Source organism: Aulonocara sp. 'chitande type north' Nkhata Bay, linkage group LG6, assembly GCF_057382095.1.
Source record: "Aulonocara sp. 'chitande type north' Nkhata Bay isolate Kocher_YH1m ecotype deep benthic linkage group LG6, A_spYH_male_GT1.1, whole genome shotgun sequence".
Classification (NCBI taxonomy): domain Eukaryota; kingdom Metazoa; phylum Chordata; class Actinopteri; order Cichliformes; family Cichlidae; genus Aulonocara; species Aulonocara sp. 'chitande type north' Nkhata Bay.
The window spans coordinates 3,849,629-3,876,557 of NC_141349.1; the positions used below are offsets into that span (position 1 = coordinate 3,849,629).

Genomic DNA, 26,929 nt, shown 5'->3' on the forward strand with positions numbered 1-26,929 from the left:
AGGTATGGACAGCTTGCTGTATTTCTTAGGCACCTTATTTGTCGCACCTTTCTGCAACTCCGTTAGTTGGCTAACCTCCCTCCGTGCTACTTTGATCTTGCCCTCTAGCCTCCTTCTCCATGGAGGGTACTGCCCCTTGTGGCTGTTCAACTTGTAGCCAAGCATCTCACTGATCACTGTTGCCGTATTGTAGATGAGCTTGTTAGTGTCGGTAATCGTGGTTGTAGGTATTGCCCGTAGTGCTGCATTAACATCATCTAGCAGACCTTCTGAGGGTACTTCACGTAATCTTGGTAACCGGCTACGGGGGATCCAGGTTTCAAGCTTGGCCATGATCCTATTTTTCAGGTCAGTTCCTCTCGCACTCAACGATCCTTCTCCTATCGCACTTGGGGCTATGTACCCAATCTCAGGTGGGGGTGATGATATCTCCCCCCTGACCTGGCGTCCTGACTCCTCCTTGCCGTAGCATTTGTGTTGTACCTCGTCAATCTCTAGCTGTGAGAGCAGTCCCTTCTTTCGAATGTTGGAACACTGAGCTACTAGTTGTTTCGCCGTCATTGTGGATGTTGGGTATCGAAGAATCCATAGGTCCCTCATCCTATTCATGTAGCCCCTTCCGCCGGGGTTACTTGCATAGTAGCATTCCAACAACGCCCTGTTTTCGTCTCTTGCCCACCGATGCCTTCTTGTTCCAGTAGCCCACTTTTTGTCAGGGTGCCCTGGTTCCTCAACACCTGACGCGGACCTTGTTGATCCGGGCGACGTCCGAGCCGGCATGCCTTCATATTTATCTGTCTCGCTCAGATATTTATCTGTATCTGAGCGAGATATTTATCTGTATATGTATGTATGTATGTATGTATGTATGTATGTATGTATGTATGTATGTATGTATATATATATATATGTATATATATATATATATATATATATATATAGATATATATAATATATAACAAAAGAAAGGAAAAACAAACACTCCGTGTTTCTTGCAGTGTATTCCCGTTCCAGGCCGGGGCTTTCGATTGGGTCAGTACTGCTGTCGCTGTAAAGAAGGATACTACAGCCCTGACGTATCGCCTCAGGACTCAGGTAAGTCAACAGATATTAAGTAATCTGTTGGTTTAACTGTGAAACTCCCTGGAGGTTGCTGCCTTAACTTTGACCTAGCAGCTCTGTCTATTGTTTTATGTCCAGATTTGGGGGGGATTTACAAAAATCAAATCTAAAAATATGTTTTTCTTTTTTCGGAGGGTCATAGTTGATTGACCACACTGTCAAAAATTGACCACTGTCACTTACTTGTATTTTACAAAAAAAAAAAAGTGTCAAATGTGTCATTTTTCTTTTTTTTCTGCTTTTGAGAAGCAAAGATATGGACATTACTTTTATTTGTTTTGCATCAAAGAACAAGAAAGTGATGGTAAAGTGCAAACTGTGCCCAGGCGACGATCAACTATCCACTGCTGCTAACAAATTAACTCTTTTCAAGCATCTGCAAAGGCAGCAGGCTACCAGGTCTCTTTAGGCTGGTTTTCTTAGTAGTCAGACCGTTTAAATCATAGATGCAGCCACCATGACAGCACCCATTGGTTTTGGACCATCTACAACAACAGGAATTGTGCTAATTATTAAACCAGATCTTTCAAAGTCAAAATTCAAAACTAAAAAAGATTATTTCAAAATTAAGATGAATCATTTAGACCCAATCTATGCAAACCTTTAACATACTGTTTTAAGCTCCTTGAGGAGTTTGCATGTATATGAGGTTTTGCCATGGTTTTGTGTAGGTTGAATAGATGTGTGTGTCTGTATGCGATGCAGATAGAGCCCCTGTGAATGAGAGTGACAGCAATGGTATGTGTTACCCGAACATGCCCATCTGTCTCCCCTGCTGGCCGGGCTGTAAGAGCTGCCAGGACGGTACCCCATGCTGGGTGCAGGAGGACTGGCTTCTTAGGTCTGGTGTGCTCGCCATCCAGGGGGTCTTCATGCTCCTCATTTTCATCAGCATGCTGGTGGCCTACCGGCATCGTCGCAACCGGGTGAGTCACATCTTTTGGCTTAGCAAGGCCACCATATAGATCATGTTTAGATGGAAGGTTGACGGTGACTGCTGAGCCAAATACATTATGTTAAAAAAATCAATCCAGTTTTTATTCATCATCTTATTGTATGAAACTTTTAGTCTGATAATTAATCCTAATCATAAAATCAACCGCAGATGCAGCAGTAGTAGTAGCATAATCCACATTACATTAATGTGTGTTATATTCTGTAGTGCTGTTTGCAACAATTTCTCATAATAGCTGTTCCTCTCCTCCTCCACCCGCAGCGGATCCGGGCTTCTGGCCTGCTGCTGCTGGAGATAATCTTGTTCGGCTCCCTGCTCCTCTACTTCCCGGTGAGTTTCTGACCGAGCCAGCCGACTGAGAGCCCCACAGATTAGAGCTCTTCACGGATCACTGCACAGCTCCATATCTTAGATTATGTGACAATGGACGATTTGTAGGGAGGGTGAATGGGTTGAGGGCGTGTATGAGAAATGCGAGGGCGTGTTCATCGTCGGCACATTTCATAACCTCCCTCAGCTCCGGTCATAGATTATCAATCAATCTTTAGATTCATTTTACCAATTAAAGAGGCGTTAACATAACCCGGATGTGATTTTTTTCTTTTAATCCATCTGAAAGTGTCAGTCAATTTGATCTACAGAGTGATTTAGTGTGTGCAGAGCTGGTCCTGTGCTCCGCATTACAGATGATTTAGTTTAATGTCGAGTGTGTCAACATGTTAATGGATTTTGAGAGTATAATAGAGCAATTATTCACTTCATAAGGTGCTTTGTATTTGGTGGTTGCATTAGATTGTATATGTAAAAAGAAACATGATCATATAATACGTGTGGATACGAGCGGCGGAAATGAGCTTTCTCTGAAGGGTGGCTGGCCTCTCCAACAGAGATAGGGATAGTTCGGCCATCTGGGAGGGGCTCAGAGTAGAGCCGCTGCTCCTCCACATTGAAAGGAGCCAGTTGAGGTGGATCGAGCATCTGACAAGGATGAGATGACTCATGACACGCTGGAGAAATTATATCCCTTGGCTGGCCTGGGATTGCCTTGTTGTTCCCCCGGACAAGGTGAAGGAGAAGGCTGGGAAGAGGGAGGTCTGGGCTTCTCTGCTTAGGCTGCTGTCCCCGCAACGGATGGATGATCATGAGACATGAGACGATCCTAATACTGAAACAGGACTTTTCTTGGCCTTTGATTTGGAAGAGGCCAAGCTTTAGCTGAGGTGTGGTGAGATGGTGGGGTAGCATTGCTGCCCTGCATTCTTGAAGTGTGGGGTCCAGGGTGCTTGCAGTTGCGGGTGCTGGCTCTGGACTGGGTGACCGGCTTCTTTCGGCTGGCTGCTTCCTGGGGTCATGGCAATTCTGTAAAGTCGCAGGGCTAATACAAAGAGACAGACAACTATTCACACTTACATTCATACCTATGGGCAATTTAGATTCACCAGCTATCCTGACCCCACTAACTGCATGTCTTTGGACTGTGGGAGGAAGCGAGCCCACACAAACACAGGAAGAGCATGCAAACTCTTAAAAAAAATAAAAAGGATAAAATAAAAAGAAACTGGATATCAAGATGAGCCTATAGAGAGTTTATAGAGCTCCTCTTGGCAAAGTAAATGTGGGTGCAGACCATATGCAGCTTGTTAAAGCTGTAGGCAGGACAGCTTAAAAAACAAAACAAAATGCTGACTTTAACATTTGAAGAATATTTAAGTGATGATCTTCAAAGCTATCTTTTTTACAGTATAATATATAGGATGCATTCATTTTTAAGATTTATTGAATCTGCTATCCAAAAGTAAGATGTGTAGTGGATTGCAGTGTTTTGCACACACAGTTAAGTGGACCTATTATGTTATATATGCTGTTACAGTGGTAGGTGCTTCTATGAAACAGAGTCATCTTACAAGTAATCCATGCAAACAAAAAGCTCAGGATTCAGGACTCTTGGCTCTGTGTGATGTCAATAAGAAGGGCGAACTCTGCAAATACAGAAGCCCCTCCCACATGTCATTCAAACCTATCGATGATGGGCAAACTAAAATATAGTCAAGTCATCTCACCTTTATTCAGATAGCAGCCTGCAGGTATATTTGGTATCCATTTAAGAGCTAAATAATAATAACAATGCCAGTAATAAATGCAAATATCATAAATGTCAATTTACGTGAATAAGTACTTGTAAATGTAAATGTAGATTTAATGTAATAGAGGCAGATGATCTGCAGTTGCAACCCTTAAAGGGAGCAGCTGAAAGAAGAAAAAGAAATGTAAATGCAGAGATACATGTGTCAGTTCATTTTGTGTAGAACTATACAAAATGATGATGCAGATGAAAGCATGGAAGGCAAGAATATACAAACATGAATACAGGATATATTTCAGTTATGAAATTAAAGATCTAAAACCTGCTGTGGTGACGTAAGAGGTGGAAGCAAGACTGGAAATGAGCAAATATTTGGGATCACGTTGTGTGAGGGTTTTTTTTTTAATTCAAAGGTGACCTGCAGCCCACATAGCTGACTGTAGTTCTGAAAGCCCCAGATGAAAGGTCAGAGTTCGGTCTGTCATCTCACTGGGGTGTCGCTGAAGTAAAGTTGCCATTTCATCTACAAATAAATCCCCTGCATGAAGGAAGGTTGTTGACCATCCCACCAACATACTCAAGCTGGTTTTGAAATCCACCATGACCTGTTAACGTAGCAGGATTTTCTAATGTCAACAAAAAAAAGATCAATATGAGTGTCTCTGTGTAGTAGCACCTGTAGTAGTAGGTACCTTTTGGCTACTTAGTAACTACTTTTTAGAGAACAACAACTGTTGTCCCTCTGCACTCATTAGTTCAGCTTTATAAGAACAGCAGCTTTATTTTTATATTAATGAACTGAACTGGTTTTATTGAGGAGGATTTGAGCTTTATTGTTGGATATCACTGGCATCTAGAAGTCATCAGGATATCTGTGTTCTCATTTTTAGCCTCAGCTTTAAAGTCGGTTTTTGAGTATATAGTTAATAAAGACAATGTCAGATCAGAAGAGAGCTTGGTTTAGAGCCCCATGATGCAAATCTGCACTGGCGAACACAGGTTCCCAATAAATAATCACTGGAGTTACTGGATTATTGCATTGATTCATTTATTCTGTCATTGATTGTTTTATTTTGCTCAGCTTACTCACTGCACTATATCTTTGGGTTGACCAATCACATTATTTCTTTCTGCTGTGCAGCTCCATCTATAACAGAGACCCCAATCTGTGTTTGTGTGCTGGCCATTTATACTGATTAAACGGGCCTTCCTGCCATGACTTTTGTTCTATAAGTTGTCACTCTAAACAGTTTATTCTGTATAAGCAGTTTGAACACAGTGATGTATGTTTGCATTTACATTATCACAAGATATAGATTATGCTCTTATCCTGAGTGGCTGACACTGTTTTGCTCATGCTACCATCACAGCAAAGTGATTACAGTCAGGCGTGATGTGCGCTTATACGGACAGCAGAGGCATCAGTAAAAACAGATGTGGTGTGTGTATGTATACACTACCAGTCAAACCTTTGGACACACATTGTCATTGAAGGGTTTTTCTTTATTTTCATGATTATTTACATCATAGAAGACTTCAAAACTATGAATGAACACATATGGAATTATGTAATAAACAGTGTGAAGTTTGAAACAACTCAAAACGTGTTTGAAATTTGATTAGATCAAAATAGCCACCCTTTGCTTTGATTACTGCTTTGCACACTCTTGGCCTTCCATCAATGAGCTTCATGAGGTCGGCACCTGAAATGGTTTCCCAACAGTCTTGAAGGAGTTCCCAGAGATGCTGAGCACTTGCTAGCCCTTTTGCTTTCACTCTGAAGTCCATCTCATCCCAAACTATCTCGAATGGGTTTAGGTCAGGTGACTGTGGAGGCCAGGCCATCTGGGGCAGCACTCCATCACTCTCCGTGTTGGTCAAATGGCCCTTACACAGTCTGGAAGCATGTTTGGGGAACTCAAAGTTTTAGCAATTTTGTGGACTGACTGACCTTCAGTTCTTAAAGTAATCGTGGACTGTTGTTTCGCTTTAATTAGCTGACTGGTTCTTTCCATAATATGAATTCTAACAGTTGTCAAATAGGGCTGTCAGCTGTGTACCAACCTGACTTTTGCACAACACAACTGATGGTCCCAACTCCTTTAAGAAGGCATGAAATTTCACAAATGAACCCTGACAAGGCACACCTGTGAAGTGAAAACCTGTTCAGGTGACGACATCATGAAGCTCACTGAGAGAAGGCCGAGGATTTGCAGCGCTGTCAGCAAAGCAAAGGGTGGCTACTTTCACGAATCTTAAATATAAGAGATATTTAGAGTTATTTATCAATTTTTTCTTTGCTACATAATTCCATATATCTTGCTTCATATGTCCAATGTCTTCAGTTTGTCAATGTGGAAAGTATTAAAAAAATAAAGAAAAAACATTAAATGAGAAGGTGTGTCCAAACTTTTGACTGGTAATGTACATACAGTGGTGTGTTTACCTCCTTCTATTTTTTGATAAGTTTGTCACACTTAAATCTGTTAGATTATCAAACAAAATTGCATATTAGACAAAAATAAGACAAGTAAACACAAAATGCAGTTTCTAAATGAAGGCGTTTATTTTTAAGGGGAAAGAAATCCAAAACCTACATGGTGAAGAAGTGATCGCCCCCTAAACCTAATAACTGGTTGCGCCAACTATCTAAACACCAATAGAAACTGTTGGTTGGTTGTGTATAGCTGTAGTTTTTTTTTTTACTAAGCATTTCTTTCTTTGTCTCTGCAGGTCTTTATCATGTACTTCAGGCCAAGCACCTTCAGGTGCATCCTGCTCCGCTGGGTGCGAATGCTTGGTTTCTCCATTGTCTACGGCACAGTCACACTTAAGATGTACAGGTAGGTTAGCACTGAGAGTAGTCGATACTAACATTTAATGTAGTTAAAATTAAGTGCTTCTGTTTAATACCTTCTCCTTAAACATCAAAGCACAGTGGTTAATGGCTTTGAATAAATGCTCAATTTCTTGAAAAATACATGAACTTTACTGTAAAATATTTAGTTTATTTTACTGGAAGATATTTTGTATGATCTTTTTCTGAGTGAGCTGGAAGGAAATTAGGCCTATTTATAAATCCACAACTGCATTCAGTTATAATTAAATAACATTTGGGTTCAGTGAGTATCTACAAATATAAATCTCATATCAAATAATATGAAATTGATCATATTTGTCATATATTTAATATGTTTTGATACAGACACTATTTGTGGTCAAAGAGCAACTTGTATACGATGGTTTCCACATAACATAGTATTTTTATTTATTATTTAAAATTGATAAGTTAATTGAGTTTTTGGAGTACTGGGAGGACAATAGATGTCTGTTTTGTTTTGCTTTTTAGCAAACAAAACTATATTATAAAGAGACTATAAAATGATTCATTTCAAAACTAAGTTAAACCACTTGCCTTTAAGACTGTGTAATTTTATGGGGGGAAAAGAGCATGTTCCTCTTGAATTTATATGCGTATACTTATCAGCTAAAGTTTGCTAACTTGTACACCCAGAGTGTACCATAAATGGGAAGACTTTGTTTCTGATTTCTGTCCTTTCAAATAAACATTGAGTGATTTATTGGGGATTTTCTCAAATCCACAAAGGTCTACGTATAAGCTAAATGTATACATACACTCACACTAATATTTGGTTAAACGTCACTTGGCAGGTTTCAAGTTGCACCGTGATCCTGGATCTTTTGATAGCCATCAACAAGTTTCTGGAATAACTTTGGCTGGAGATTTGAACACCCTTCTTGGCAAAATTGATAGAGTTAATTTAAATTGGTTGGTGTTCTGTCACAAACCTCGGTTTTAAGCATAGTCCCTAAATTTTCAATAGGGTTGATGCTTAAAGAGCTTTGGGAAGTTCATGTGTTAGCTTACTTTCTTAATCCATTCCAAAACCAATTGGAACACCCAATTATGTCCAAGTTTTCACCATCTGCCTGTTTATTTAAGATAACATTGAATAATTTGTGATAATCGGTGATTCCTGGGTTGTTTCTAAACTTCCTAACCAATCTCTTCTGTCACCCTTCGGGTCTTCTGCCAGACCTTTGCAAAGTGGTAACACATCTGGATGACTTGTACTTATCTACAGTTGTTTGAACTGATGATCTTGAAATCTGCAGTTGTTTAGAAATAGCTCCCAGAGATCTCCCCAGCTTGTATAAATCTGCAATTATCGTGGAGAGCAAAAATTATTCTGTGGATTTTTGTCTAACTTACATTACTTACTTTGAGCCTAATTCCACTGATATCAAAAGTCTCTCCAGGCAAAGACATCTCTCAAGAAACTTCATATTGAAGTGACATCAAATTCAACACTCAGTCACTGACTTTACTGTTTACTACAAGTTGCACCAGTTTGTCTTTAGTACCCAAATACTCCACATTAAGGGCCAATACTGCTCTTGTTTTGGACCAGAGTACTGAAGGTGTTCCTGTCACGCACAGCCCAGAGAATGCCCTACATGTCCAGCCTCCATTTACTGAGAATTCTGGGAGTGATGCTGATGACAGTCAGCTGGTTCCTGTGTGCATGGACGGTGGGTGTTATGCAGAATCGTGACAGAAACATTCCAGTCTTCATCACAACCAACACACCTGATGGACAGGGCTTCAACATGTGTTACCTTGACCGCTGGGACTACATGATGGCTGTAGGTAAGTAAACTACATGTAAAGAACCTGTTAAGAGTATCAACAGCATCATTAAACATACAGTAGCTGTTACAGTGATTCTATTAAATCTCAAAGTGTACCTATGTCTATATCTATTTACAGTTATGATAAAAAGAAAGTAAAACCTCTTTCACCTCTAAGTCTTTATGCATAAGGACATAATAAAGATAATCTGATTCATTTTAGGTCTAAGAATTCAGTAAATACTACTTTAGATGTGTCATCATCATAATCAGGCTAGAGCCTAACCCAGCTGTCATTGGGCGAGAGGCGGGGTACACCCTGGACAGGTCACCAGTCTATCACAGGGCCAACACATAGTGACAGACAAGCATTCGAACTCACATTCACACCTATGGGCAAGTTTACAACTTTATTATTATAGTTCATTACAAGTCCATTTTTACACTTATTCCTTAAAGCAATAAATTAGACAACAAAGTAGAAGGCAGCGTTGGTACAATAAAATCCAGTGGGGCACACAGGATCACTTTGTCAGCAATTCACTGGGATTATCTTGACAACTTAAGTTCTAGGTAAAAATAAAAAAGTATACATCAGTAAATAGCTGGCCATTAAATTATAAGAAACCAGAATATATCTTAAAAAATAATTTCACTGTTGAATAAGCTTAAATGAGACTTCTTTGAATTGCATTCAAGAAAGGTATTTAAGTTGTCACCAGTATTAAGAGCTTTAGCGCACAACATAAAGCACCACAAAACTACTGTTAGGGTGAAGTAAAACTAGTTTCAACATTTGTACTGTGTATTCTTGAACATCCAAGTGATTATAAAGTCTTCTGCTACAGCTGAGCTTCTGTTCCTGTGCTGGGGGAGTTCACTGTGGACTGCTGTAAGGCCAGTACCCTCAGCTTTCCATGAACCTCGTTACATGGGCATCGCCATCCACAATGAGCTGCTTCTCTCCTCTCTGTTCCACCTGTTCCGGTAAACAGTAACCAAGACCACTAAGGTCAATGTGTCTGAAAAGAAAGGCAGTAAAGCCCATCACATGCTTAACAATATGTCTGTGTACCATACGAAATAGAAAGCCAACACACGTTGACGTGGGATGATTCTATATTTTCTGCTTCCCACAGATTTACCTTTCCATCTCTTCATCCTGATTGGATGCTTCTGCTCTCCTTCACACACACCCATGTCACCATCACTGTGACACTCGCCCTGCTCTTTGTTCCCAAGGTATTCCACATTTTTATGTCCATAGTGCCAGAGTAGACTAATTATACAGTAAGAATTAGTGCAGTCAGCGTTAATCTCATTGAAATGACGTTACACCATAACCTCGTTAACGCAGACCGCCCTGTGCGTGGGGCTGCACTGTGTCAATGCGTTAGCGCGGTTAGCTGGTTAACACGTTAGCGCCATGCAGCCCCGTGCACGGGGTGATCCGCGTTAACTCGCTAACGGAGATTTGCCGCGTTAACGTCATTTTAACGAGATTTACGCTGACAGCACTAGTAAGAATAGAAAAAAAGTCATGGAAAATGGATTAGCGCTTTTCTACTGCCCTTGGCAAAAAAAAAAAAATTTACTACAAGCCTCATTCACACACATTAATATATTGTCTAACAGTCACATACACACTCACATGGATGCATCAGGGATAACCCTGTGTTCTGTATCTTGCCCATGGATATTTCAACATTCAGAGTAGCTGGGACTCAAACCACTTATTTTCTGATTGGATGACATGCTGTAAAAATCTAAATGATATCTCACAGTATTCTCAAACTTGTTAGCTTTATCTTTAACTACTTTAAGCATGTAACTCGACTTTATGTTAAATATAAGACCTCGTTATATAATGCTAACGATAACCGCTAACTCAGCATGGTCTAGTTCTGCTTGAAAGCCAGCCAGTATGCTAATGTATGCTGAATGCTAATATGTATTAAGCTAACATGCTACATTTACTTAGATATCATAAAATGTTGGTGGAACTCACCGCTGTTGCCAAGTGCTTACTCATAGGAGTTCGTCTGATTGTTGGGGTTTCCTCTTTATTATCGTAGCTTCTTTACCTTACAATATAAAACACATAGAGGTGACTGTTGTTATGATATGGTGCTATATAAATGAAGTAGAATTCAACTGAAGTGGAAAGCCTTCCAATCAGTCCTTCTAGTTAAACAATGTTCAAGACTTCTTTCTGTATGTGTAATTATTACTTATGGACTGTGTTGAGTCAAAACCAGTTATCTTACATGTGCTTCTCTCCTATGTGTTCCACAGTTCCTTTATGTATCCAAACCTGGGAGAGAGGAGATTGCAGCAGAGGTGTATGAAGATGAAGTTGACCTGCGGCGCTCTGGCTCCTACCTCAACAGCAGTTTTCACTCTGCATGGAGTGAGCACAGTGTGGACCCTGATGACTTTCGGGTAAACACTGTTGTCCCCACAGAACGATGTTATCACTTTGCAGTAGGGCATAATGCACATAATATGGAAGAAATTCCAAAGGCTACATTTAAAAAAGAAAAAATAATTATCCCTTAATTTTAATTATGTTTATATGTAGATTCAATAAACAAATGGTAAATATGTTATAAATGAAATCATAAAGTAACAGTAAATACAGTTAACTGTAGACTGAACAAATTTCTATGAACTTTCTCCACCCTTCAATCCTTTGCTTTAACCTGAACTGTGTTCTTCATACTTGAAAACTCTTTACCTATCCTGACTCTCCTTGTCTTTTCCTCTTCTCAATCATTTCAACCTCTATCTCATCAATTCCCTCCTTTCTTCATATGCATCAGGATGAACTGAAGAAATTATATGCCCAGTTAGAAGTCCACAAGACGAAGAAGATGGCTGCAAACAACCCTCATCTACCTAAAAAACGAAGCTCTCGATGTGCACTGGGGAGATCCCTTATAAAACGCATAGCTGAAATCCCAGAAACGATGAGCCGCCAGTGCAGCCGTGAGGAGAAAGATGGATCCTTCCGCAGTAGAAGTGGGAATCATTCTGACTCTTTTAGAAGGTCTACAGAGACGGTCAGTATCAGTTACAGAAGTTCAATGAAGTCAGCATCTCTATCACCATCACCATCCATGCGTAAGTCGCAAAGTGATCATCACTATGTCAGGGAACGAGAGTCTTTGCACACCTCCACATTAAGGGCCAATACTGTGACGAGATCCTCACAGCGATCTGAGACAGACTCCTTGGATATACCACCAGGGGTCTGTAAGTCAGCCAGTGCCCAGAATCTGACGATTGATACCAATCTCTTGCATCCTGATCACAACAGACTTCATAAATCTTGGAGCCTAACCTCAACTACCAGCCATTCTATGGAGAATATACCCAAGGTTAACAGAGCCAACACAGTGAGGTCGAGGCCAAGCCTTTCTATAAGTGACCAGACCAGGAGTGCTCTCAAATCTGAGTCATTTGACAAGGCTGAAATCTGCCCTTGGGAGGTGGAGCCAGAACAGTCAAGTGACAAGAACCAGAAGCATGTCACATATGCAAACTCTGGGGATGATGAGGAAAAAAGTCCACCATCTCCAATTGCACTTATCTGTCCTTGGGACCATTTGCCACCTGTAGAAAAGAAGTCTTCTGTGGACAAAGGCCTACAAGGTGAAATCGAGTCCCCCAAGTCTACCATGTCTACAAGTGCACCTGGTTCTCCAAGACCAAAGATTGTGAAGGATCAGCGTGTTTTCTCTTTCCGCACCACTACAACCGCTACGTGGCTGACTGTGAAAACATTGATGGGATCAATTGATGCAGCTAGCAGGTCCAGCAAGGATGGAAGCTTAAATAGAGAAGATTCTATTTCGCAAAAAAGTCAGGAAAGTGCTTCAACAACACCAAGGTCAGGAACATCAAGACATCCTAGCATTGAAAAGAGGTCACTCCAGAAAAGAAGCATGACAACAGCAGATGGAAAACCATGTCTTGTTAAGCAGAATGCAGTCAGACTCTCTTCTGGGGATTCCTCTGACAGAAGCCCACGAAGGCTTGTAATTGTAAAATCTTCTATCCATCCATGTGATTCAGAAGATATGCAAAAAGATGGGACATATGAACACGTGCTTTTGTCGAGGCAGAGTAGTAAACGTAGTAGTATAAGTTCTATAAGCAGCTCCAGAACCCCTTCAACTCACAGAAGAGGTAGTTATCGAATTACTCCAACCCGTAATGTTCCTCATACAGATGTATGTTCATGGGATATCGCTAGTGGAGAGGGACCAAAGAAGCAGCAGAGCATCAAAGCAGATGTCTGCCCTTGGGAATCACAGGTATCTGAACGATCTAACGTATGTCCTTGGGAATCTCAAGAGCAAGCGAACATGAGAAGACAAGGAAGTGGTCATGGAGAAGTGGGTCCTTTGGAATCTCAGGATATTCCAGTTGTTTCTCACACTATCCTTTCTAAAGATTTACAGGCACAGCAGCCTTTAAAAGGCATATTAAACATATGTCCCTGGGAGACTTCAGAGTCTCCCCAGCCTTCAGTAATACAAACTAATGAATACGCTAATGTTTGTCCGTGGGATATGCAGGACAAGGTTGAAGGTGTATACGAAAATTTAAATCCTTTAGAAAACAGGGGAACACTGACAGTGCCCCTTCAGCGAGAGGTCATGAAAGCTGCAATCTATCCTGGTGCATCAAGTAATGAGCAACATTACCATGCAATATCACCTGCCTCAAACTGGGGTAAACACATAAACAAAGCAGCAGCAAGTTCTCCATGGGATTTCCCTGATCCCCCGACAATCAAGGAAAATATTTGCCCATGGGAAGGCAGTAACACGGAGCAGACAATTACAGAATCAACTCCACAAATGACAATAAAGGTACATATTTGTGCCTGGGAAAGTGAACAAGACAATCCAGAAGATTTAGAAATAGATACCTCACTTTTGAAAGCTACTTCAGAACATACTGATGGAAAAGACAGCACAAGAGTTAATGTATGCCCCTGGGAAACAGCACTACCTGAAAAAACTGCAGCGACCAAAACAATGTCTCAAGAACTTAAAAAGCCAGCAGAGGTTTGTCCATGGGAAATAGAGGAACCAGAATCAGGAAAGCCAGAGATCCCCAAAATATCAGAGAGCACCGCTCGAGCAAATGTTTGTCCATGGGAAACAGGTGAAGCAGGGACAGTTAAAACTGAAGTATCAAACGCATCTGAAAAACTACAAAGGAAGGGCATTTCCCAGGAAAATGTTTGTCCACTGAAAACAGAAACCCCCAAAGTTCTGAAAAAGCAAGACAGCACAAAAGCAGATGTTTGTCCATGGGAGACTGAAGAATCAAAAGTTCTGAAAATACAAGGTAGCGCTCTGGCAAATGTTTGTCCGTGGGAGACTGAAGACACTATGGCTGCCAAAAAGAACGATAGCATTAAAGAAAATGTTTGTCCGTGGGAGACTGAACAACCAAAAGTTCTTAAAAAACAAGATAGCACTCAGACAGATGTTTGTCCGTGGGAGACTGAAGACACTATGGCTGCCAAAAAGAACGATAGCATTAAAGAAAATGTTTGTCCGTGGGAGACTGAACAACCAAAAGTTCTTAAAAAACAAGATAGCACTCAGACAGATGTTTGTCCGTGGGAGACTGAAGACACTATGGCTGCCAAAAAGAACGATAGCATTAAAGAAAATGTTTGTCCGTGGGAGACTGAACAACCAAAAGTTCTTAAAAAACAAGATAGCACTCAGACAGATGTTTGTCCGTGGGAGACTGAAGACACTATGGCTGCCAAAAAGAACGATAGCATTAAAGAAAATGTTTGTCCGTGGGAGACTGAACAACCAAAAGTTCTTAAAAAACAAGATAGCACTCAGACAGATGTTTGTCCATGGGAGACAGGAGAACCAAACATTCTCCAAAAACAAGATAGCACTCGGGCAGATGTCTGTCCATGGGAGACAGAAGAACCAAAGGCTGCCAAAAAGAATGATAGCACTAAAGAAAATGTTAGTTCATGGGAAACAGAAGAACCAAAAATTCTCCAAAAACAAGATAGTGCTCTGGCAAATGTTTGTCCGTGGGAAACTGATGAAACCGTCCAAAAGAAAAGTATCACTGGAGCAGGTGAAGACAAAAATGATATTCCCAACAGTGACAAGGATGTCATAGAAAGTCAGAGCTGCCTTAGTGTCGAAGGAACTCCAGCAGACACAAGCCCTGAGCAAACAGATGAGTCTAAGGCAAACTTAGCCCTGGGCAGGCGAGATGCTCTGTGCCCTTGGGAGATGTTAAGGAGCACATCTGGCTCATTCACTGACAATGCGTCAGATATCTTTACATGGGAGCCAGAGAATATTCCAGAGGAAGACGAAGAGGACGATGCCGAGTGTGCTGCTGAAGCTCTTGTATTCCCACCTGACCTATAGCTTTATACTTTTGTAGCTACTGTAGGCTCAGCTATAGAAGAGCTTCCCTGCAGCTGGCAACAGCAAAATTTCTTTCTGATGGATTATTAAACAATAATTAAAGAGTAGACTTGATTAATGAAATTTGACAAACAGTCGGGCCATGCCCACATGTCTAAAATCCTGGAAGGCTAGACTTGGCTGGACACTCCAAGTTGTGCAGACCTGACTGAAAATACATTTTGTAATGTACATACAGAAGATTTATGTACCCCATACATTTAACACAAAAAAGATTTTTACATGATAGAAGGGCATGTAAAGCAGTTAGCTGAAGTCCAATGTCTTTGTTTCTGTCCCCCATATTAAATGCAAATGATTTTGTGCGTCTTTGAGTGACGTCACTCAATTTTGCCATGAGATCAGTATATTGATGGCTGAGCTACAATTATTACAAAAGCTGAAGTTAAGTCAGCACTACTCTCAAACAAAAGTACAACACAGGGTGTCTACAGATACGACACTTTGGAATACTCCTGCCCCATATAAATATACACCAGACAACTCAAAATGTCTTAAAAAATCATTTGTTCAAACTAAAATAAAATACAAACTGTCAAGCAGGAATACAATGGACACAGTTACATTTCAAAAGTATTGATAAAACTATGCATACTTCTTTGTTTGGGTGACTCATTTCCTGACAAAAAACTAGTGTTTACTATTAAAGTGGACCGACTATGCTTTCATTTTCGGTCATGCTCACTGCCACAGTGGTAGCTGCTCATATTTGAACACAAAGTTTTTAATGGTGTGTGAAAATTATTCTGTGAGTCAATAGCTTGGTTTCAGACAGTTCTATCTACTGTGCTCATTATTTGATATCATTGGGAGGGCATATCCCTAATGTGGTCACCTCAGGCACCCACCAACTGTTTATACCTTCTGTTGTTGAGGAGCAACTAATCAAAAGGAAGATGGTCTAAAAAGATAGGAAAGAAAGATAAAACAGCTTGTTTCACACAGTGCATGAACTTAATCTGAACTCCGAGTCAAAGAAAAACATATGAAAAACATTGCAATCACCACAGAGCTGTTGTGTAATCACCTTTTGAAAACACTGCAGCTATTTGATAAGGCTGATTACGTTTTTAAGCACAAATGACTTAAGCCAAAAGTGGTTTGCACCACAGTAGTAAATGTTCCTTGGTTGTTTAACAGATCTTGACAATATTTTTTCTTTAAAGACAACATCTTATGATTATCAGATGGTCATCATTCGCTAATCACTTCTTCACATCAAACAATGCTTTTAATTTCAGTGTGTGATATTAGTGAATGCTACTTTAAGTTCTGAATCACTGCTCACAGATTTCAGAGTCAGCTTCCAAGTTAAAAAAAAAACAGTAATATGTGGTAAATTCTGGACTTTAAATATCAGCAGTTGTTAGTTAAGATGTAATTAAGCTGCATGTCCATGCCAGCAAATATTGTTTGAAATTCATTGATGGTTATCATCAGACTTTATGCTGCTACAGTGTCATACAGTGATTTTATTGCTTAACTCCAGTTGTTGGCTCCAAGTCTTTTTTTTTTGTCAGTGGACTGACCTAGTTTTGTAAGCAATGTTTGTGTGTTGTTGTTTTTTTAATGAGTGTACTGTAAATTGTAGACACACACATATATATAGTTGTAACACATCTTGATTTGTGCTTACAGTAATTTGTGAAAAGAAAACCAGGTGAGACACTTTATCTCATATTTCCTGAGTATATCCATCGCAGAAATAAATTACTCAATTTCTGTACATCTGACCATTTTATTTCTTACATGTGCACAATCAATTTAATAAAACAATAAGTTTGAGACAAAACCATCATGAAAAGAAGGTTTTATTGGCTTTCTGTGCAGTAGTATCTAAAATTCACCTGCTGCTTCCAGTGCCTCAACAACCAAAGCCCCTTTTCAATCAGAAACGAGCCTCATAGGGAAGCCTGGTTTCCTGCCGAAGTGGACAAATTATAACCAGCCACAGCCAACTTTTAAACAACATTTGGCCCATGAATAACACAGTCCGCCTGTGGTTCGATGAAAGGCGCAGCGCCCCCTGGTGGCTCATTTATACCACTGTACTGCCTCTGGTTTAGGAACTTCATAGTTCAGGGCATCAAATTCTTCCCCTGGCTTCAGCTCTGGACCAGGAATCATGACCGTCTAGAAGAAGAAAACAAAGTGGAATCTTATTTAAATGTTGGTGAAGTCCAAAAGCCTTCTGCAGAACGTGTGCTGGCATATTTTGTTCCAACAGCAATCAATGTTTAAGATCAGAACAGCAGAAAGGTTTCATAAAAAGAAAAATAAACTTCTCTAGTTTACCTGTAATGTTTTCTCCTGAAAACAATCTTTAGATTCTCTATCACAGTGGGGGGGAAAGGTTTTTTTTGGTTTGAGTTCATGGACAAAATGCAAGGAGGCGTTTCACTGACAGATTGTGACTGACAGAAGGCAGACACATACTAACCTGTATGATCAAAGCTAAAATAATTTATCTGTCACAAATGTCTCAATTAGTGACTAAATACTAGAATCAGAATTCATTAGAATATTAGTATTAGAATAAAAGGTATATACAGTAACTTCCAATTCCAATGTTATCATGAACCTCTAGTAAAGACTGATCAGATTCTGATACATCACTTGAGGCATAGTTCCTTTTATTATACTGACATAGATTTCCTTTGCTTTCTTGCCCTGAAGCCCAAATAAGAGACAGACACTAATTGTTCACAGCTGATCACCACAATCTCTTACCGACAGATGAATAAGAATGAGAAGTTTAGTAAATCATCTTCACATCACATCATGGGTTTTTTGACAGTATGACTAACGCTTTTTTTTGCAGAGCTCTGATGCTGATGGTAAAAACACCTTCCAGGCAACATTACAGCTCCATCTGCCACATATATCTGAGCCACAGCAGGGACTGACTCACATATTTAAGGTGATTACATTCTCAGTTCTCAGCAGTGATGCATTTAATGCAAGCCATCTCCTGTGTCACTCTCGCTTTGCAAAGGCTTCTGTAGACTTAACACAACCTCCTGGTTTGCTTTTTCTTTACTGAATCTCCCTGACACGCTCGTGTGGGAGCAACTTGTAACAGATTCACCTTAATGCAGCAGATCACCAGGTTTAAATTCCAGGTGACAGGAGTGGTAATTATTAACTACCTTTGACTCAAAACACTGTTCTACAGTATATTTCAGTAGAGCTGCAATTGTATTTACTTGCATTATCTTTTCAGACAAATTACATTTTACATACAAAATACGACTGTCTGCCGTGTAAAAAGTGCAGATTTCAACCTGCTATGATGCAGCCTACGACTGCCTAATTTCATCTTGTTGTATGAATGTAGAATTGGGGTGACACAATGAAATCATCTCCCGAAGTATTTAGAACAGATCCAGCTCAAACAGCAGAATAGCATCTCCTCTGATCACATTTGACGAGGCGGCTATCTGACAGAGCTTTTTTTTTCCCTGAAGATGTCAAAAAATGTGGATATCCTTTAGATAAAGTTGACTGCCCTTCTTGTTTTCTTTGTTGAGTAAGGCCAGAAGAAGCCACACATACCGTATAAGATGCGTTTAAACAGCTTGTTTAACATGACTGCCGATTGTCATTTTTGTCCAGGGTTGTGGATTTTCAGTCACTGAAGAGGCAGCATTTGTAATATTAGCTACGTTTAGTCGGCTGTGAAAGCTAGAAAGATGCTAAAATTGAATGGAAGTGCTCCCTTGGTCTTCATTGGTGCTCTATATTACAGTGTGACACTAATTTTGGATAGATGAAATGTATAGTAGTGTGTGCTTTCAAGGCTCTAGTCTGCCAGGTCCATGAAAACTGAGCTTAAACTGCAGAATACAGCACCCTGAAAAGCGAGACAGTTTCATGATAGAGGTCCAGAATAAAATTTAGTGTAAGGTGAAACTTTTTGTATTTTTATTTTTTATAGAAGAAAGGCTGAAGGCTATTCAAAAAGGACACAGAAATGTATTATATTTATGCAAAGAAAGAAAAAAATATCAAAGCTTGCAATAGCTAACAGATTTTGTCTGCCTTGTTCATGTGCCCATTAAAGTGAAGTATGAACAGGCCAGTTAATAACAGTATTTTAATTAGCATTTGACAGGGAGAGAGCCTTGGACCTCTGCCTTTTTCTTACTAAAAGATAAATGTTTAGAGTAGAGGGTCACCTTAATAATTGGATCCTTGGCAGGGGCCCAAGATGGCACTATTTTTCCATGTAACCGCCACCGGCCGTAGGGGTTGATGAGATGCCTTTCTATGACCAGGTACTCCAATACATCCTTCGGCTGCTCCTCGCTTCCCAGCATTAACCTCCCGAAGCGGTCATAGATGGCCAGAGTCTGCACACAGACACAGACAGAGGTAAATTCAATTAGTCGTCTTAACACTAATTGTAACATGAACGCAAACCTAACCCTGCGTTTGATTTAGATTTTTCATCACTTCCATAAACACAGTTGTTGTGGGACACACAGATTCCAAAGCAACTCTAAAAACTGGCTGCAGGGCTACTGGTTTCACTTTAGCTCACATGAAAATATTAAATTTGTCCCAGAAGGGGCATTTGAAAGCTGCCAGACAGTTAAAAATAAGAGCTGAATTACAGAAGGAGTAACTGACCAACAACATCGAAACCTGCAAAAAAGACATGCAGCCTTAAAATGTGTGTGTTCACAAGTCAAACGGCTTCTGGAATAAAATCAAACCTGCTTTTGCTCGTTTTATGTACTGACAGGGCAAAAAAGGTCGTTTGTATGTCATCTTTCAACAAGCCAATATAAAATGCTTTATGTTACTGTCATGAACCAAACAGCAGAAGGCAATGTGATAACATACGCAGAACAGTTTTTCAAAGAGAGTCCAATAAAATACAAGATTAGAAATAGAAACATGTCAAACAAGGGAGTAGCATCTCAGAAGTGATTCGTGTCCGTCTGACAAAGGGACACGTTCAGTGAGTGAGGAATAAAACTTATAATAAAACACTAAAAAATGTACTTGCTCAAAACTGTTCTGGACAATCTCACACACATGAAAACACCAACACACACAAATACTCATACTATACTGTACCTGCTTGGAGTGCATGCGAACCGTCACCTGCCCATACAGGTTGCCTTTGGAGACCATGTCAGGGCAGCGGGCATGGACCACTCTGGGTGGCTCCAGGGACTCCACAAACCTCCAGCAGATCGTCTTGTATCGGTTACCCCTTGTCATCTCCTGAACACAATGCAGCCGAACAGAAGGTTGAGTACAATAAAACAAAGAACTGAATTATCTCAAGGATCATCAAAGGATAAACTTACAGGATAACACCTCTCAGTCACCAAGGAGTGAAGTTTCTCCTTGTTGAACCTGAAATTCAGACGAAAGATTTTAATCTTCATCTCTAAAACTGAAGCCAGAGAGTTTTCATGACACGTTGCTTTACTGTGCATCAGCCTCTCGTATCTTTGTACATATATCTCATATACAGCTAGTAAAATGTATCACCCCCCAAAAAACATCCTCACTGAGCAAATGTGTACTTCAAAAAAAAAAGAAAAGAAAAAATGTTGAAAAAATGATAGTTGTTGGTGACGGGTCGCTTGCTCTGAGTATTTCAGAAACTGCTGATATCCTGGGATTTTCCCCACAGTATCATCTCCAAGGTTTACAGGGAACATCCAGTGAGCAGTCCGGCCATTCTCCTCTGTCCTCTACCAGCAACGAGGCATTTTTGCCTAGAGAACTACTCCTCTCTGAACACACCACATGTGGAACCTCGAATTAGATGGGTTACAGATGGGTGCCGCTCCTGTCAGCCAAGAACAGGAAAACTGACGCTACAGTTCGTATGAGCTCACCAAAATTGAAAAACTTGGTCTGACGAGTCTCAGATTCTGTTGCAGCATCCAGATGGTAGAGTCAGAATTTGCATAAACAACACGAAAGCATGGATCCATGTATTGTTCAGGTTGTTCTTGGTGTAACAGCATATGGGGGGATTTTCTTTGGGACCTTAGTATCAACTGCTCAACGTTTAAACTACCAGAGTATCTTCGCTAACCACAACCATCCATGATTTATGAGCACAGGGTATTCATTTCCTGATGGCTGCTTCCAGCAGGGTAACGCATGTCACGAAACTCTGACTATCTCAAGCTTGTTACTTTAACATAACTGAGTTCACTGCACTCACATAGCTCTCAATCTAATGGAGCTCCTTTGGGATGTAGTGGAACGGGAGATGCATATCATAGATGTGCAATCGACAAATCTGCAGCAACTGTGCGGCGATATGGTCAATGAATCTGTGCCAAAGACTTTAAGTCAGGTCTGAAGGCAAAAGGGGTCCAAGCCAGTACTAAAAAGGTGTACCTAATGAAGTGTCTGATGATGGTCTACAGATTAGGTTTGATTACTGTAAATGTGCATCATAACTATCATGATTCATTGTAATGTACTTTGGCTTACCACGATAACCTGTTTATCACTACAGGTTGTTTCATTATCAGAGCTGAAGGCTGCCTGAGTGCGTCTCGCACCTCTATAAAAATGTGCCACAGTAATAAACACTCCTTGTCAGTTGACTACGTGAGGTGAGACAGGGGTTTATTTTCTTACTGTGTCAGGGCGTGGTGAGCTTCAATAAAGATTTCTTGAGCTTTCTCTGCAAAATCCTTTGTTGTGAACACGGAGTCGTGCTCTTTGATTTTACGAATCCTGAAAGAACAAGAATACAGTTAGTTCACCATAAGATATTCAATGAATTCAATTAAGCAGCTGGATTGAGAAGATAATCGTTCTCAAAAATATCCAGAAAAGAAAAGCATCAGCACAGCGACAACACAAAGACACAAAGAAGAGAATCTCACGCCAGCTGTGAGGCGGCACTTTGTCGTATCTGTTCAGTACGTTGTTTCAGGCCTTCTTTAGACAGAGTGGAAAGACGAGCATCACCCTCCGGGGGTATGTAGGGGTCGAAGATTCCCGCTGGTAAAGAGAGCAGACATGAGTGATCAGCCAGTGTGAAGCCTCCGAGCAGGGAAATGTTTCAAAATAAATCATTCCTGCTGACTGATTTAGCAAGAACAATATATAACCCTACTTAGAGCACTAAAACCCTCTGTTTAGCATCTGTGTAGCACTGACATCTTATTCAGGACACTTAATATCACCTATTCCTGGATATAAAATACATTTAGTATTAAATAATAAAAATATAAACATACATTTTTCAAATTTTTGTTAAATAACCACAGACAGACGTGAAGGGGATTTTCCAGGCCTGGCTTTTTATAGAAGATAACCGCCTTAAAATATTCTGCAGTAGATCAAAAACGTGAGAAAACCATGAATCATCATATGAACATTGCCTGATGCTGCTGAAGTGAAACAGAACACAGTTACAGAGGTTTTGTCAGAGACACAATTTTAAAAAGTTGAAATTTCTTTCGGTATTGAACAGCAGAAATGAGGCCGGATGTCATTTTGGATTTAAAAAACAAACAAAAAAATGTCAGACAGCACCTTATACAGCGGTAGACTGGTGCATAATAAGCAACCAAAAAATGCAGAAAACAGAGATTTTTGATGGGAAACTGGTCTTTAAGTACGCTGAGATAGACCTGTGCAGGGAGTGTGATTTTATTTTGGGGAAGCAAAACAGTAAAAGTACGAGAAAATTCATGGCAACGTTTTTCAACGTGAAGCATAGTTTTGATCTTCTTTTGCTGCTGGTTCAGTGAATTTTGGTCGGAGAGCGATAAAACCTGCAGCTTCAGAATCTATGAGCTGTTGGCTTTCAGCCCCGACGACACGTACACGTCTGTGTCGTCGGGCTGCGCTTTGTGTTTACATCTTTTTGTGAAATCAGTTTCCCTGCTCTTTAATCATTTGCTGTTTAAGCTGTTTGGCAGTTGAAACGCTGAGATTCTCGCATTTCTAATAAAATACATTTATCTTTAAAAATCGACTTGGGATTTAATTAACTTGTAATGTCTGTTTTTTCTTAGCTATGGGCAAATGAAACAATCAGGACCATCTTCACATTTTTACCCAGAACTTTTATCAACTGAAATATGGCAGAAAATTAACCTTTACCACGTCTAGTTATATGCTCTCTATACAAGCAATTGTTGTATGTAAAGACGATGATTATGCTGTAACACCTAATTAGTAAAAGAAATGTAAAGATAAAATATTGAATACTTATCTAAAAACAGTTCTATGACATGAACTCCTGTGTCTGAAGCAGGGAGGAAATGAAATATAGAATGGTCGTGTGAACTGTTAGCTCAGCACGCCAGATTCCTTTTCAACAACATCTGTTACTGATCCTAATTTCATGTTGTATCTACAGATTACATTCAACAGCCAGCTAATGAAAACTTGCTCCCAAAGCTAAAACTATTTAAACATAATGCCCTTGAATTAAGAAAAAGGTTTTTCCGCACTTTACTGTTATGCTGCACAATTTTTCAGTGCATGTTTACACAAAGTGTTATAATAAACTCTATAAAACGCAACAATAAATAGAGTTGATGTCCTCCAACTTATCTCTGTATCGCTTCCCTTTGCTTTAATCCCAGAGGTGTTTAACTTTCCATCAAATGGTTTTAATGCCTGTTTTTATGTTACAATAGTTTCTGCCACTTAGATGTCTTCATTCACTTTTATCAAAAATTATTTACTTTTTTCTTTTACAATTATTATTTTCAGGTAGCTGTCTCTCCCTGAGCCTAATTGGAGGTTTCTTCCTGTTAAAGGGGAGTTTTTCCTTACCACTGTCACCAAGGAGGTCATCTCATTGTTGACGTTTTCTCTGTATTATTGTATGGGTTTAATCTTACAATATAAAGTCACTGTTATTATGATTTGGTGCTGTCAGTGCGCCCCAGGGTGGCTGTGGCTACAATGTAGCTGCCATCACCAGTGTGTGAATGTGTGAGTGAATGGGTGGATGACTGGATATGTAAAGCGCTTTGGGGTCCTTAGGGACTAGTAAAGCGCTATATAAATACAGGCCATTTACCATATAAATTGAAGTGAACTGAATTGAAATTGAATTGTTATTAATTCTAGGGTTGTTGTTTTTTTGTTTTTTTTTATTCATTCATATTTTTTTGATTTGAGTAGTTTTAGCCCATAAGTGATAAGTAAGGAAGCACGTAAGCATATCTCTCAACTGAATCCTTTTAGTTTTACTTCATTATGGCTTTTCTAATATAATTATCTTTGCATTTGGTGCTTTTTGCAGCATGCTATAGCATTTATTATCCTAAATGCTACCATGGATGTTGTATTTGTTCTAAGTGGTTCAATTCTGGTTTACATTTGTGTAACTTCTATCTTCTTTGAAGATACTCAGTCTTTTCAATAGTTTTAAAAATTTCTGAGGTGATGTTCACAGTAGGTTATTTATATGCATGAAAACAACACTGTTGCTTACTTTTGACAATAGATGGTTCCTAGGAGAGGAGTGCTAATATCCAGCATTATTCACTACCGTACTGGTAGATATGAAAAACTTAATGACCACAACGTGCTCTAGCTTCAGAAATAACATCTTATATGCATATCACTGATTTTAAGGGCCATTTTACCAGTGCAGGCGATATTGATTGGCCTCTCAAAGTACTGCTGCCTGAAGACGATGCCTGCTGCCCGGGCTTTGGCCTCTGTGTTTTCCTGCCTCTTCCCCTTCAATCCCACTGCTGGAGGGATAAAGTACCGCTTTTTGGTTCGGACCGGCAGGTAAAGTGGAATGGGATGTTGCACATCCAGAGACGTCTCAGCATTCTAAGAGGATGGAGACAAATATGTGTTTAACCACCACAGTTATCCTCTAAACTCACTGGCCCTGAATTCTACTTTTACAAAACCTAAACACTTTCAGCTTTTGTCTGCACTGTCAAAAAGACACCTTTATCTTTAATACCGAGAGGGCTGTGCCCCTTACCCTGACAGGTATTTCTAATATTTTGCCTCCCTCACAGGTGTACATGCCTGGAATACCATGCGTTTTAGTTTATATTGAACTCAACTGTTGTGAAGTTGTGATCTGTATATCTTAATCTTGTCAAATACTTAACACAGTGAAAACCTCAAGCTACGTAGTATTGTTTCATCCAGCAAGATGAACACAAAGTCTCTCTTTAGTTAAAAAAAGAGCACCTCTGAGCAAGCAAGCAGTTATATATATATATATATATATATATATATATATATATATATATATATATATACACACACATACATACATACATACACACACACATCTATATTCTCTCTCTCTCTCTACATATATATATATATATATATATATATATATATATATATATATATATATATATATATATATGTGTGTGTAGAGAGAGAGAGAGAGAGAGAGAGAGAGAGAGAGAGAGAGAGAATGAGAATATAGGTGGGGGTGTGTGTGTGTGTGTGTGTGTGTATGTATATATATATATATATATATATATATATACACACACACACACACACCCACCTATATTCTCTCTCTCTCTCTCTCTCTCTCTCTCTCTACACACATATATATATATATATATATATATATATCACTTAAAGGTAAATAGTCCCTGTGTCTATGTGGATGCTCATACTCTGTCTGTTAGCTAACATTAGCAAGGCTAGCCAGTGCAGGATTATAGGCAGTACTCATATGAAGCAAATCAAACGAATTGCTTCTTCTACATTTCGACTGTATGCCTTTCTACAACACTGTGCTCGTAAACGTTACAGTACCTTTAAACTGCTACAAATCGCTCTATGAAGAGCCCCCAAAGTCCTCCTCGTGGGCATCGCCATCTTGCCAGGATTTTCGTCATAGACTTCCGGTTGTCTCTTTCAAAATAAAACAATAATACTCTGAAACGGCTGAGCAACGTTAGGCACTTAACGCATACATGCATACACAGTGTTATGGAGTACCGGAATACGTGTACCGGTGTTACGTATTTAAAATACAAAATATGAGTAACTGTATTCCGTTAAAGTTACCGTTTAAACGGGTGGTATTCAGAATACAGTTCCTTGTTGAAATAAATACACGGCGGTCTTTTCCTTTTTCATATATGCCTTCGCTATTGTTGGTCATGTCACCCCAGTGGAAACCCAAACAAATCACATTAAGAGGCTCTAGGGCCTGTGTCTCAATCTCGCGGCCCATGTCACCTCTACTCATAATGACGTGAAGAAATATTTTTAAAATGTATTATTCAAAAAATTATTTAATATGAAGGCAGAGTGTTACAGGCATATCCCTAAAGAATGTAGCCGAATGTAGCGGACCTGTTTTTATATACGCGCGGAATAGTTTTCTATACGAGATCGCTGCAAAAAGTGCAGCCTTACCCAATGTCCACCTACTGTTACTCATTTATATTAAGATTTAGTTGGTATGGCAAGTAACCTTCAATAATAGTATTAAATCACACAGCAATCGTACATTCATGTAGTTATAAAAAGCATGATAATATATTAAGTAATCCAAAGTATTCAGAATACGTTACTCTGTATTTTGTAACGTAACGGAATACGTTACAAAATACATTTTGGAGCATGTATTCTGTAATCTGTAGTGGAATACATTTGAAAAGTAACCTT

The 26,929-nt window shown here is 39.6% G+C and overlaps 2 protein-coding genes across 3 annotated transcripts in view; one reads left to right on the forward strand and one right to left on the reverse strand.

Moving 5' to 3' along the window:
* The window catches only part of gpr179 (G protein-coupled receptor 179), a 30,099-nt gene extending 12,991 nt beyond the window's left edge, over positions 1 to 17,108 (forward strand). The window contains exons 3-11 of the mRNA XM_086294628.1: positions 999 to 1,095; positions 1,828 to 2,048; positions 2,339 to 2,407; positions 6,894 to 7,003; positions 8,594 to 8,832; positions 9,662 to 9,800; positions 9,953 to 10,055; positions 11,109 to 11,255; positions 11,636 to 17,108. Coding sequence (XP_086150754.1) covers positions 999 to 1,095; positions 1,828 to 2,048; positions 2,339 to 2,407; positions 6,894 to 7,003; positions 8,594 to 8,832; positions 9,662 to 9,800; positions 9,953 to 10,055; positions 11,109 to 11,255; positions 11,636 to 15,244 — 4,734 coding nt within the window. The 3' untranslated portion in view covers positions 15,245 to 17,108. The remainder of the gene's footprint in view (positions 1 to 998; positions 1,096 to 1,827; positions 2,049 to 2,338; positions 2,408 to 6,893; positions 7,004 to 8,593; positions 8,833 to 9,661; positions 9,801 to 9,952; positions 10,056 to 11,108; positions 11,256 to 11,635) is intronic.
* On the reverse strand, positions 17,100 to 26,342 carry mrpl45 (mitochondrial ribosomal protein L45). Of its 2 annotated transcripts, XM_086294630.1 has the most exons (9): positions 26,324 to 26,342; positions 26,069 to 26,167; positions 24,907 to 25,102; positions 22,177 to 22,294; positions 21,926 to 22,024; positions 20,626 to 20,674; positions 20,390 to 20,539; positions 19,483 to 19,656; positions 17,100 to 17,437 (listed from the first exon to the last, which is right to left on the reverse strand). In XM_086294630.1, the coding sequence occupies exons 2-9, from the start codon at positions 26,129 to 26,131 to the stop codon at positions 17,339 to 17,341; spliced, it is 948 nt and encodes a 315-aa protein (XP_086150756.1). In that variant the 5' UTR covers positions 26,132 to 26,167; positions 26,324 to 26,342; the 3' UTR covers positions 17,100 to 17,338. The 2 variants fall into 2 exon arrangements, with proteins under 2 accessions (XP_086150756.1, XP_086150755.1); XM_086294629.1 differs by lacking the exon at positions 26,324 to 26,342 and having other exon boundaries at positions 26,069 to 26,249.
* Between the last annotated feature and the right edge of the window lie 587 nt (positions 26,343 to 26,929).

Coding starts and splice junctions, on each gene's coding strand:
- mrpl45 (XM_086294630.1), bottom strand. CDS start 26,131: ATGGCGATGCCCACGAGGAGGACTTTGGGGGCTCTTCATAGAGCGATT. Junction 22,295..24,906: donor AATCAATATCGCCTGCACTG/GTAAAATGGCCC, acceptor TCTCTTTACCAG/CGGGAATCTTCGACCCCTAC. Junction 22,025..22,176: donor AGTGCCGCCTCACAGCTGGC/GTGAGATTCTCT, acceptor TTGTTCTTTCAG/GATTCGTAAAATCAAAGAGC.